Source organism: Lacerta agilis, chromosome 8, assembly GCF_009819535.1.
Source record: "Lacerta agilis isolate rLacAgi1 chromosome 8, rLacAgi1.pri, whole genome shotgun sequence".
NCBI lineage: Eukaryota > Metazoa > Chordata > Lepidosauria > Squamata > Lacertidae > Lacerta > Lacerta agilis.
Genome location: NC_046319.1, coordinates 56,267,075 through 56,281,046, shown reverse-complemented (window position 1 = coordinate 56,281,046; position 13,972 = coordinate 56,267,075). Strand labels below are relative to the sequence as shown.

Sequence of the window (13,972 nt, the reverse complement as noted above, 5' to 3'; positions counted from 1 at the left end):
ATTATGTGAGAGGGGAAAGAGCTTTTCTTGATCCACCTTCTCCATGCCATGCATAATTTTATAAACTTCTATCATGTCACCTCTTACTCGCCTTTTCTCTAAATTAAAAAAGGCCCAATACTGTTGCTCTGGCCCTTTGATCACTCTTGTTTTCCTTTTTTTTTTAATCCCTTCCAACTCTACCCTTGAGATGAGGTGACCAGAATTGTACACAGCATTCCGAATATGGCTGTACCATACGTTTATTTAACAGCATTATTTGGGGTTGATATATAGTGTGTCCTTCAGACAAAAGCGGGGCTGGGTGGGTTGCAGGCCTGCATTCTTCTGGCAAAGCATTATCCAGTTCTTGCGTTGTAAAGAGATTTTTCCTCCCCTTAAAGCAATCAACCCTGGATCTACAGAGTGGGACAGACCAATAAGTTTGCACAAGAGATCCTTACATTATGTTGATGGAATCCATTCCAGCCATTCTTGGCGGTCTTTTTGCTTGGCCTCCACTAATCTACAAGACTATTGGCAGGAGAGCTGGATGACTGTGACTGCGGTTCAGAAGCATAAGTCATTAAAATCCAATCACTGTGCATCCAAAAATGTTTCAGAAACAATGAAAGTTGTACTTGAACTATATTTTTTGTACCCATTGTGTATGAGGATAATGCTTTGTGTAACCTGTTTGTCTCTGATAAGCTTAAGATGTAAAGTTAGCCAGAATAATCCACAGGATCTACAGTTTTGAACACTGGAAGGTGAGGACATCTTCACACCTTCCCTTTTCCTACATGGAGATAATTTACTCCATGCTGGGGAGGGGGGAGAGCACATTGAAGCCAACTGGCTGAATGAAAAAGAGTAATGAATGACTTCTAACCCTCAGATGCAACCAAGGCTCCCAAAAAGGGATTTCAACATACTTTGGGATCTTGTAACTAACTTACAAACTTTTCAGCTTCATATGCCTTTATGCATACTAGGAACTCGATGTTTGGTGTGTTGCCATTGAACCAGAAGGTAGTTGTGTCACAGCTTTGCAGAGCTGGTGCTCAAGCTGGCAATTGAAAGGTGACAAGTGTCCACGCCCTGTTTCTTTCTCTACCTTCAGGGATAGGAAAGAAGGCAAAGGAAACCGATTTGCAAGCAGTTTGTGGTGTATGCTCTACATAGAACCAGAATTTCCCATGCAGCAGCATGTGTAAACATCCTACACTCTCAGCTGTGACTTTGTGGTGGCTGGGAGAAGGTTGTTTACGCCTTCTGCCATGGATTGTTCATCTTCAGACATCTTCATCTTCTATTTCCAAATCATCTCTTACAGGCTGATTCAAAGTGGGGAAGAGAGTGCTGTTCTTACAACAACAACAACAACAACAACAACAACAACAACAACAACAACAACAACAACAACAACAACAACAACATAGATTATCACCATAATTCATTATTATTAACTCACAGCTTTGATAGGGGCTCAAAAGCAGTCTATAAAAGCTTCCTGCTGAAAGGTTATGCTGTTTATTACCCAACGCTGCCCATATCTGCAGGGGGCAGCAACACTAGTCCAGATGAGACTAGTGTTCTTGGCCACATGCTTCCGGAAAGGGCAACCCACCCACCTATGCCATACACACTCAGACTTTTGAGTTACAGAGAAGTTTTCATCCAGTCTGAAGTGGTTATGATCAAGGAGGTATTTTTGCTCTCCAAATCCACCTTGGAGAATTCAGAATGGGAGTGATTTTTCTCCTCCTGGAGTTCATTTAACACCCCACCCTTGCTTCAGGAAGCTCAGAGTGGCATATGAGGGGTCCCATTTCACCCATACCTAGGTAAATTAGATGGAGAGATGGCAAGGCAAGATTTGCCCAACAAACATCATAGATGAGCAAGGATTTGAACCCTGGTGTTCCTGTTTCCAGGCCACCACTGGCTGTAGCACCCTAGATTTTCAGCTAGAGGACTGCCATTTTCTCCACTGCTTGTAGTGATATTCTAGGACAGGCTTCCTCAAGCTCAGCCCTCCAGATGTTTTTGGCCTACAACTCCCATGATCCCTAGCTAGCAGGACCAGTGGTCAGGGATGATGGGAATTGTAGTCTCAAAACATCTGGAGGGCTGAGTTTGAGGAAGCCTGTTCTAGGAGTATGAAAGCCCACCCCCTTCTTTAAAAAGTGGTGAAAGTACTTATACCATAAAAGCACTTACACACACCCCAGATCCCACCCACTACCTACCGAAAACCTTGAGTCAGCTGGGGATATCACAAAACTTTGCAGACTTGGAAGATTGTCTCATAGACACACACCACTTTCTGCTAAGACCAAACCCTTGAGCGATGTCCCACGTATGCAGCACACATTAACCTCTTGTGGCTTCCTCTAAATCAAATTACAATGTGCTTGGGTAGAAAGCAGGACTGAGCAAAGTGGATGATAGAAGCACAAAACCAATCAAATAAGGTATCAGGGTTTTTGGTGTCTACATGTTTTTGTATATAACAAAATCAATTAAAAAATTGGGGGACGCGCACCATAAGGTTTCTGACAATGGAGAGACACGCATTGTTCTCTGAGTCCATTGAAGCCCATCATTTTCAGGTCAGTAGGCATAGGCTTGCTGTCCATTACTTAGGATCTGCACAGGCTGCTGTACTGGATATCACAAAGAGGACTTCAGCTGATGAACTCTGCTTTTTCATCCCCCTTTTTTCCTTTGGCACAGGAGGAGGTGCGCCAGGCTGTGACCCCGGCAGAGCCTGTCCAGTACTACTTCACACTTGCTCAGCAGCCTGCAGCTGTCCAGGTGCAGGGGCAGCAGCAAGGGCAGCAGACGACCACATCCACCACGACCATCCAGCCAGGGCAGATCATCATAGCACAGCCTCAGCAAGGGCAGGTTGGTAAATGGCATTCCAGAGGGCTTGTGCCCTGCATTAGAGGTGGGCTGAAGAGTGCCACGTGTGTGACTTACCTTGGTACGTTCTGGCCATGCGAAATCAGCTTCACCACATGCATCCCTTTCCATCCTCCATACAGGCAAGCAAGAGGCATTATCACAGTTACGTGATAAATTCCAGCCAGGCCAAAGTGCAACTAAGCTGCATAGATGTGTCCTGATTCTAACCCACTTTCACTTTCCACTGGGAGTGGAGGTACTGGTCACTTCTGCTTTCGGATTGTTTTTACCACAATATAAAAATCAGAATCTTATCCATTGCACCTCCTTGAAGGTAGTCAGCAGATAAATTCTGGCAGATTGGGACATTGCTTGGAAAAAGTTGAGGGTCTGTGTATTTCTCTCTTTCTTTTCAGTCTGGCTGTTGCAGGGAACCAGCCAGGCGTCAGGTATATTTGGGATACCTCAAGGCTCAGGATGCTTCTCTTGTGCTCTGTTCTTTCAGACCACCCCTGTGACTATGCAAGTCGGAGAAGGGCAGCAGGTTCAGATTGTCCAGGCTCAGCCACAGGGGCAGGCTCAGCCAGCACAGAGTGGGACTGGGCAGACCATGCAGGTCATGCAGCAGATCATCACTAATACTGGAGAAATTCAGCAAATACCGGTAAGGAGGCATACGATTGATCTTATTCTTTGTACTCAGGCTGTCCTCTTGTGACCCTTGTTCTCAAGAGAGTCTTCTCTCTGCAGGCTGTTGTTGTTGACGATATCCTGCTATTAAGACAACTCAGAAGGCAGAAATAGTACTGTGTTAGGGACTTGTGTTTACTTCTCTCTGCTCAACACCCATCACTGCTTTGAGTGGGCTTCAGTCTTCAACTTTGGGTTTCCAGAAGCTGTTGGACTGCATCTCCTCCGCCAGCTTAGCCATTGCTCAGAGATTATGGGAGTTTTAGTCCAACAATACTGTATCTGGGGCCCCAAGGTTAAAGAACATTGTGCTACAATAAAGAACCCAGTAGCTCTCTTCTGTGTGTTTCTCCCACTTTTGCCTTCTGCTGTGCTGCACTTTCAAATACCCACAAACCCACACACACTCGCAAACCATCTGTGCCCGTCATTTCAGAAGTTCAGAAAAAACGTATGTGGTGCAGTGCTCTCAAGTCAAACACTTCTGTAATCCAGCTAATGTTTGCATGTTGCAAATAATCACTGAAATAATTAATTATAACTTTTGTCATAAACTACAATTTTCTGTAAAAGCTACGTAAACAGGAAGAAGATTAGGATAGAGCCCGCCATGATAGCTTTCCATTTGCATGGCATTCTTTGGTGTGTGGGAGCATGGGGAGGGGGGGTTTCCTCACCACCAGCACATATTGGAGTGCTTTCTGGACACTTGACTCTCACTTGCTCTCAAATCCATACTGTTTCTCTTCTGTGTGAGCTTCAGGGTCCTTCCGTTCATTGCACAGCAGTCTACCTTATGCCTAAATGTCCTCCTTTTTCTTATTCCTGCTCCTTCTCTTCTAAACTTCTGCCTCCATTTCTTCCTCTCTCGCTGACTTACGCCAGTGGCTCTCAAACTGTGCATAATACTGGGAGGAAGGGTCCAAAGTTTCAGGGAGCGAGGGAGGATTCTCCAGCAGGCAGAGCCAAAGACTTTTTGCCACCAGAGCAGCTGTGCTCACCATGAAAGATGCAGAGATGGGTGAGGTACAGGTGGGAGCCCCTGGCTCCAGTGAGCTCATTCCCTTCCTACTTCTTTCACTTGGTGGGATGGGTTAAAGAGGAAGACGTGGATGAGCCATGGTCGTGCTCTTCTGATGCCACTGTTGGCTTCATATCTGAGTCAACAGGTCCTTATATACAGCAGCTAATTGCATACAGTCATATGCCAGAGGGTTGTGAGGCTCTGAAAGTAAATTTTAGGGGGGGGTGGACAATGACCTGCATTCATTAAATTTTTGAGCATGCCTTGTACCTCTGACAGCCTTCCCTTCTTTCCACCAAGCCAACTCCTTGTCTCTCACACATACCCACACATCCATTTTGCACACATCTTGTTCATTGTCGCATAGGCTGCAAGCCCTATGGGTAGGACTGGCTGTCATTTGTATGTTCTGCACAGCACACTTTGACAATATATATTTAGTGTTCTTAAGTCAAAGATCACATCGTCTTGCAACTTTTGTTACCAAAGCTGCATTCAGCTCTGAAATCTTCATTTGCCTGCTTTGTACAACCAGGATGGGTTGCAGTCCTTAAAACAACATGAAAAGATATAGGAATGCTTTTGAATAATAAACTGTTCAAGTGTTATGTAGAGTCTTTGTGTGAGTTGTGCACAAGTGTTTGCAAACTATACCCAGCCCACCTTAGGAAAAGGTTTTGCAGGTGCACCTCAAAACAGCTTGAGGCAACGGGATTTAACTTTAACTCTGTGACAAAAGCTTTCTGGTTTTGAGCAGTAGAAAAATAGTTAAACCCCAGAAAGTCTGCCTTGTCTATTTCAGAGTTAGCTCTTATAGTTAAAATCTAACTAGGGGCCTTTCGTGGCAAACAGGGTTTTCCCCTGAAGGCAAATTTCGTTACTGAAAGACAAATGCATAGAGGTGCCTGTGCTCACATAGAGTATATCTGCTACAGGGGGCTACACTTTGCCTGTAACAGGGTGAGACGTTTAGAGAAAAATACTGCATGCTGGAGAAATCTGCAAGGGGGCAAACTGCAAGCTTCATAGTTTCTGCTCCAAATGGTTTGGGCATCAGTGACAGGTATTAAAACACTTTCTCTGTCTGAAGATCTTCTCCCACCTGCTCCTTTAAGAAAAAGGTTTCCATGCATATAGTACACAAGTGTCTAATGTTAAAGGACAGAAAGTTGACTATTTGGAATGCTGTCCCCAGAGAAACACAACTGGCCCCATGACAGTCAGGTTGTAGGTGCAAGGCTAATATTTCCGTTTGCCCAGACCTTTGGTAGTCAAGTAGCCTATATTGAGGTGCTCATCTTTTAGGGGAGTGGGGTAAGACTTACCCTCCTTATTGTGTTGTACTTTGGTTATTTTTTTTAAAAAAGCTCTTAATTTATCTTTATGTTTTTATATTTTGTATTGTTAAGTTGCTTTGAGACTTTTGTATACAATTACTAACATAGGTGGTAATAGTAATAATTCAGAACATAACATATTAGCTTATAGCACAATCAGAAATGCTAGGTTGCATGTTCCCCTTTAACATTTGATGAAGAGCAACATGTGGATACCTATATTTCTGCCTGATTCCTTTCATGCTCCTATTGCTTTGCAGTCAAGGGGGATGATGTAAAAGGGGGACATATGGTCACGTTTCAGCCCTGGCTTTATTTAGCCTTTCCTGTGTAATATCTCTGTCTCTTTTGGAAACAAGGGTGTAAAGCCTGCATGATTCAGGTTACCAACTATATGCCATCTCCTACTGTTTCTAGGTACATCTGAACGCTGGTCAGCTGCAGTATATCCGCTTAACCCAGCCCGTTTCTGGTGCCCAGGTGGTCCAGGGCCAAATCCAGACACTTGCAGCCAACACACAACAGGTATAAACTGAGGTCCAGTGGCTTGTTAATAGCTGTTAAAATGTACCTAGTCTGTTGAAAAGAAGTGGATTTTCCTGAACTTGGTCACTGAGGCAAGGGAGTGGCAGTAGTTTCCTTGGGTCTTTTTTTCTGCTGCCTGCCTTTTTCCATTTTAAAAAGTACTGAAACCTGTTTTGGACCTACTCCATCCTACCCCACCCCTTCGTGTTTCAAGCAAGGTACTGGGGCTTGATCACCAGAATTCCCATCAAAAGACAACTCCCAGAAAACAAATTACAGTTAACGTGCACTTTCAGGAAATATCTGTCATGCATCAGAGAAAACTACAAGATACAAAAGATACAACCTGTCCTGGAACAGATGCTGGAATACAAAAATCTGGCTGTTGTTTGGCACAGGCCTCCTCCAGTGTTTGGCAAATTCAGCTAAATGCTATTCCTTCCCTTTTCTTCCCACTCCCACCTTTCTTGTATAGGTCAGCTTTTCTGTTCTGGCCACCTGCCAGATTTAACACTGCCATTATTTCTGTTCAGTCACCATATCTGATTTCCAGTGCTTTGCAAGAACCATTTTTAGTCACTGTTAATACATTCGTTGAAAGCATCATTTACTTTTACTTTTATTTCCTATATAACAGTATTCCTGCTCTTTCAGGTCTGGGATGCATCTTTATGTACAGCCTAGCAACACACTTAAAAAAAATAAAATACGCCTTTCCCCTCCTACTCCATGCACACAGCTTCCTTCTCTCAGCTGGCTGTGTGAATGGCCTATAGCAGGCATAGGCAAACTCGGCGCTCCAGATGTTTTAGGACTAAAATTCCCATCATCCCTGACCACTGGTCCTGTTAGCTAAAATTCCCATCATGCCTGACCACTGGTCCTGTTATCTGAAAATCTAGCATGCATAACAAAGCAGCCTCAATCATCCTTTTGTCCTCACCCTTCCTCCAGGCCTATGTGGTTTTATTCTCTCTAATCTCTCTGATGAAGAAAATTTGTTTTGCAAATTGCTGTGTTTTTGTATGTTGAAGATACTTCCATAGAACATTTCTATTCCTTTCTTTTTGCCTTATTCTGTTAAATGGGGGCAAGGAGGTGGATTTGTGAACCAAAGGGCTCTGATGCCAGCCGAAGACAAGAGCCACCTGGTGGGGCAAGCATGTCTTGAAAATTAAAATGGTCTCTCTGTGTGGGGGTGCAGTTAAGGCAAGTGGGCTCTGTCCTCCTTTTTTTGTTTTTACATAGTGGGGCTGCAAATGTCAATAAACCAATCATCTATCTCGTAGATTGCACAGACGGAGGTTCAGCAGGGACAGCAGCAATTCAGCCAGTTTACAGACGGACAGGTATGAGCTGCAGAACCCATGGTGACAGCCATTGGGTTGGATTAAAAGAGGATCAGACAAGGCTTATCAGTGGCTACTAGCCATGATGCTACTATGTTCTCCCTCCACAGCTGGAGGCAGTATGCCTCTGAATGCTAGTTGCTTGGAATCAGAAGTGGGGAGGATGCTGGTGTGCTCAGGTCCTGCTTGTGGGCTTCTTATAAGCATATTGTTGGCCACTGAGAACAGGATGCTGGACTAGATGGGTCATTGGGCTGATCCAGGAGGACTCTTACGTTATAGCACCGTGATGTAGTTCAGAAGGAGGTGGGTCTTCTCTAGCTCCTATTTGGCCATCTTCCTGCCTCTTATTTTCATTAAGAAAATGAAAAGCTTGGGAAGTTCATGGCTTCTGAAAAATTAAGTCTATGTCTCCATTTTATTATTTCAATCTTACAGTAGGAGACAGGGAAACTGTAGAGGCAATATTTCTCAGTACCAATTGCTGAGAATCACAAGTGGGAAGAGGGCTGTTGCGGTCGGGTCCTGCTGGCAGGTTCCCCATAATGGGCAACTAGATGGCCACTGCGAGAACAGGATGCTGGACTGGATGGGCCTTTGGGATGAGCAATGATGCAGTTAGGGATGTAAATGGTGGTGTTATTTCTTCACTTTCAGTGAAGTAGGGACTCCTGGTTGAGTATCATACATGGCCATGGTGCAGGGTACACTTCACCAGCAGTGTGTTTAAACTGCTTGACCTAGCATAGTGGGTCTCACTTTTGCCTATGTAACGGTTGTTCCAAGATGCTGCAATTCTGTATTTGAATACAGTGGTACCTCGGGTTAAGAACTTAATTTGTTCTGGAGGTCCGTTCTTAACCTGAAACTGTTCTTAACCTGAAGCACCACTTTAGCTAATGGGGCCTCCCGCTGCCACTGTGCCGCCAGAGCACAATTTCTGTTCTTATCCTGAAGCAAAGTTCTTAACCTGAAGCGTTATTTCTGGGTTAGCTAGGTATGTAACCTGAAGCGTATGTAACCTGAGGTACCACTGTATATCCATTGAAGAGGGAACCTCAGTGGGTCTCCTTGCTTGTTCTCTTCCAACAGCTCTACCAGATCCAGCAAGTGACCATGCCTGCCGGCCAGGACATCACCCAACCCATGTTCATCCAGTCCACCAATCAGACAACAGATGGACAGGCCCCACAAGTTACAGGAGACTGAGTTGGTCCAGCCAGAGGGCTGTGGGATGTTATGGAAGTTACACCATCTTGATTGCTGTACTGCCAACCAGAGACCCTCTTCAGCTCTTCTCCTCCATCCCTTCCCCAATATATATCTGCATTTGATATAAACCTGCCAAGGGCAGCAATCTACGTTGTATTATATGAACTGCTTCAATCTGGTGGGAGGCAAGGAAACCCCACAAACTGACAATGTTGCAATATTTTTCTTTTTCTTTTTTAAAAAGAAAATGGCAAATTCTACATTGCTCAGCAATTCTGATTTGTACATAACTGATAATTTTTATAGGGCTCTGTCAAAAGCAGTGTATCTGTTTCCCTGTTTCTTCATTGGTGCAGCATCTTTTCCTTGTCCCTCCCACTTCCCTGTCCAGTAAACTTCATCTTCCAGGACTTTCATCCTGCAACAACCCTGTGTTGGCTGCATAAGCTGGACATATCCCCATCTTCATATTTCAGTCAGGAAGTGTGCGAGCCTGCGTGTGGGTGTATGCGTGTGAAAGGTTTCTCTCTTTTTTTTAAATGTCCCAAATCTAAGTATTGTTAACTTCAGCTTAACAGAGGGAGGGGGCAGGGAGGGGAGTAAACCAGCCCCAGCAATTCTGTATTAAACCTGTTTTTGAAGGCAGCTTTCCCCAACGTTTGGCGCCCTCCAGATGTTCTGGACTACAACCGGCTGGGGCTGATAGGGCATTGGGGGTGAGGAATCACGTTGGGGAAAGCTGCCCCTAAGGCTTTAATATTGGCCTTGAACTATTTTTTGAAATACTTTCGGTTTGGATGCACAGATATGAGTTATTGGTTAACTGTATGAAGTCTCAGTCAATGCATGTGTATAATAAAGCTGCATGAAATGCAATAAACTTGTTTTCTATGATAGTTCAAGAGCCGTGTGTCTTCTCTCAAATCAGCAGCCCAACAGCCCCCACTGGATGGTCCAAGACAACTTGGGCCCTGTGGCAGAAGATATAACTGGCATCTTCCCCTGTGGTGGTAAAGTGACAAATCTACTTAATTTCAAGGCTGCCCTAGAATCCACTGCTTGAGGCAAGGTTGCTGCCCTGTCCTACAACACTGGAAGGCTTGGCCTTGCCCTAAAAGGAAGGCTGATATCTGCCATAATGTTCCTCTTCCCCACAAACTTCATGGTTCCCCTTCCCCCAAGAATGCTGAGATTGCCTACCTGGCTGGTACAATTCAGCACCCAAGTTCAGTATTATTAGGAAAGGAATTCAGAATTGGTAGACTTGATAGCATTTCTCAAGAGTACGAAGTAGACTGGAGTTGGTTTTGTCTCTACAGGCAGACATTGCTTTGTGGCTATTAACACATTTGTATCCAGGCATTCGTCCTGGGAGAAAATGAGCTGTATATAGCAGACTTCATTCTGGAATAGGTTGGGTCATCACTCCCCAACCTACTGCCCTCCAGATGTTCTGGATTATGATTGCCAGCATTGCCAATGTCGGGCATGGGAGTTATCGTTCAAAACACAGAGGGCAGTGGGGAAGGCTGGGTGTTTGTGATTGTGCCATGATCGCACAGCTGGGATTACGGTTTAGCAGAGAGCTGAACTTAGATCTTCCTTGGTTGTAACATTCTGGATGGTATGTCTCCCCACTCTGCATGGCATAGGTGTGAAACCCTTCACTTTTCATTTCAAAATTGAAACCACACCTCAAAGCATCTCTGAGATGGTGCTACTCCGAAGTCAGGATGACAGTGGTGGTTTCCCCCTCACAGTCTCCAGTTCAGGGGTGGGGGAGAGAAGTCAAGAAAGCAAAGTCTTTCACTATTAACATTGTCTTTGTGGGCATCTGGCTAGTCCAGAGGGAGCCAGTTCCAGAAAGAGAGAAAATGTCTGCTTAGTGGTCAGTTTCTGCACTTGAATAGTCTTGAAACCTGCCCAAAGAAATAATTTGTTACGGTCTTTAAATTCACACTTTCCAAATCCCTGGATATTGATAGAGTGAAAAGGAAGATTTTCTCTGCTAAATCTAGTATGGCTGAGATGCTGGTGCTCTGGATCTGAAGATTGGATACTGTAATGTGTGGTGTAGTGTTTAAGAGCGGCAGACTCGTAATCTGGTGAACCGGGTTCGCGTCTCCGCTCCTCCACATGCAGCTGCTGGGTGACCTTGGGCTAGTCACACTTCTCTGAAGTCTCTCAGCCCCACTCACCTCACAGAGTGTTTGTTGTGGCGGAGGAAGGGAAAGGAGAATGTTAGCCGCTTTGAGACTCCTTAGGGTAGTGATAAAGCGGGATATCGAATCCAAACTACTACTCCTACTCCTCTTCTTCAGGAGGCTGCCCTTACAGCTGGTCTGAAGTGTAAAATGCAGCAGCTAAGTTACCCTACAGCAGGTGTTCTCAAGACTGCTCTGCAGACCACCAGTGGCCTGAAAGATTCTTTCAGGTGGTCCATGGCATGTCTAACCAATGCCACTTACAATTCTATGAACTCCAAACTGTAATACAATAAAATTCAAGACATAGAAGAAGCAATAAAAATACCATCAGAAATCCTACAGTTACCTGAAGGAGCGCCTTTCTGACCTGCGTGCTCATTACGATTGGGTGTTAACAGTCTTTGGGAGCTCAGTTGGCTATTACACCTAAAAATGGTTATGTGCTAGCCTGTGTCAAGATTTAAAATAACCCACCCACCCTGCTTCAGCGGAGCCCCTGTCTTTGTGCTTCAGTAAGGATGATGGTTGTTTCCTTATTGGAAGGAAGAGTGACCTGGGCAGGAACGCAACATTAAGCTTCCCATCCCTGCCAAGCAAGCTGAATTGATGGAAGCAGGACCAGGGCAACAAATCAAGCAGGGACACAGCAGGCAGCCTCCCCAGTGGGTGCATATAAAGTCATTATTTAATTGCTTGCTTTCTCAGCATACTGTAGCGGTTTTACCCTTGGCACAATCACACACCACACAGTCTGGGAGATGTCGCTGCAGGTGCTGTAAATTTTGCTCTCGCTGCTTCTCCCAAAAGGGGAAAATGCACCCTCAGACCTAACAACATGCAATTGGGCAGGATACATTTCCTTTAATCCAGGCATGTCCAAAGTCAATCCTAAAAAAAAAAAACCCTCAACAACTTCAACCCCCCAAAAAGCTCAATAACTTCAGTCCTAAAATAAAGGTTAACAACTTTGGTTGGCCCTTCGGTCAATCCTCACGGCCCTTCACTTCATCAAATCTGGCCCTCTTTGAAAAAAGTTTGGACACCACTGCTAATCATTCCATGACCATATATGTCTTCTATCCAGTGAATGAAGTTTGAAGCCAAAGGTGGGGAACCTTTACAACAAGGGCCAAATTCCCCTCTGGGCAATCTTTGGGAGGAAGGGATACCAGTGGCGGGCAGGGCAAAACCCAGCAGAGTAATGAATGAAAACGTTGCCTTTGTACCACTTGGCTAGTTTCTACAATCTCACACACCGTCCAAGTGAGCAAGAATGGAATACAAAGTCCCATTACACCCAGAAGAGTGTGAAGCACAGCTGATGACTGGTGAAATTCCCCCAAAGGCCACACAGAGAGACCTGGGGGACCTCATTCAGCCCCTGAGCTTGAGGTTACCCATCCATGTCTTATGCCATCTGGTAAAATAAGCTCTTCTCAATTAAACCTCCATAAGCTTGCATCGGACTAAAATGAGGTGCTTTGAAGATGCTTCAAAACACATGCACATCACAGCATCAATTTAGGAGAGTGATGGGAGAATGCCTGGCTCTAAGACAATGTCTGAAGCGCTATTTGCAACTTTCAGAAGTCCTTTGAACATAAAAAAGCTTTAACGTATTTAACCTGATTGGTTAGGGAGCACCTTTTGTTTAACTAGTCTCTTTAAAATTTAAGTTACAGGTAGGTAGCCGTGTTGGTCTGCCATAGTCAAAACAAAATAAAATAAAAAATTCCTTCCAGTAGCCCCTTAGAGACCAACTAAGTTTGTTCTTGGTATGAGCTTTCGTGTGCATGCACACTTCTTCAGATACACTGAAACGGAAGTCACCAGACCCTTAAATATAGTGAGGGAGTGGGGAGGGGTATTACTCAGAAGGGTGGTGGGAATGGGTGATCAGCTGATAGGTGTGGAAAACCTGTAGACCACTCTTAAGGACTGCAATTTTTACAGGGTCTTACAGGGAAAGGCAAGGGGTGAGATGGCTAAAGATAGCTTTGTCATGTATAATGAGATAAGAATCCCGTGTCTTTGTTCAGACCAGTGGCTGAATTGCAACTAATCACCAAACTTAAAACCATGGAGAAACCTGGTCTGAACAAAGACATTGGATTCTTATCTCATTATACATGACAAAGCTATCTTTAGCCATCTCACCCCTGCCTTTCCCTGCAAGACCAATTGCAGTTGTTAAGAGTCGTCTACAGGTTTTCCACACCTATCAGCTGATCACCCATTCCCACCACCCTTCTGAGTGATACCCCTCCCCACTCCCTCACTATATTTAAGGATCTGGTGACTTCCGTTTCAGTGTATCTGAAGAAGTGTGCATGCACACGAAAGCTCATACCAAGAACAAACTTAGTTGGTCTCTAAGGTGCTACTGGAAGGAATTTATTTATTTATTTTGTTTTTAAAATTTAAGTTTGCAACCTTAATGTGTAGTTAAAAGACTTCTGTCAGTCTCAAGTTCTACTGGAGCACCGGAGTCTCATCCCCCCAACCCCACTCTGGTTTCTGAGATCTCCCAGGGGCATTGCTATATTGGCAAGACCTTCTTGAGAACTGAAAAGATGAAAGTGGAGGCCTCTGTCTTTTGCACCTTTTGTGTTTTGCAATTGTAGCAGCAGGTTGAACCCAGAATGTACAAATTATATCCCTCTTCTGGTCACTAGAGGGCGAAGGACTCATTTTAATTTTTTTATTCTTCTGGAGACAGTAGCTTTGAATTGCCCA

The 13,972-nt window shown here is 44.6% G+C and overlaps 1 protein-coding gene across 2 annotated transcripts in view; it reads left to right on the top strand.

Annotated features, from left to right (window-relative positions):
- Positions 1-9,151, top strand: part of NFYC (nuclear transcription factor Y subunit gamma) — a 48,339-nt gene extending 39,188 nt beyond the window's left edge. The window contains exons 5-9 of one of the 2 annotated variants that reach the window (XM_033157658.1): positions 2,719-2,892; positions 3,398-3,556; positions 6,361-6,468; positions 7,758-7,817; positions 8,910-9,151. In XM_033157658.1, coding sequence (XP_033013549.1) covers positions 2,719-2,892; positions 3,398-3,556; positions 6,361-6,468; positions 7,758-7,817; positions 8,910-9,026 — 618 coding nt within the window. In that variant the 3' untranslated portion in view covers positions 9,027-9,151. The remainder of the gene's footprint in view (positions 1-2,718; positions 2,893-3,397; positions 3,557-6,360; positions 6,469-7,757; positions 7,818-8,909) is intronic. The other variant, XM_033157657.1, reaches the window with a different exon arrangement.
- The last annotated feature ends 4,821 nt before the right edge of the window (positions 9,152-13,972 follow it).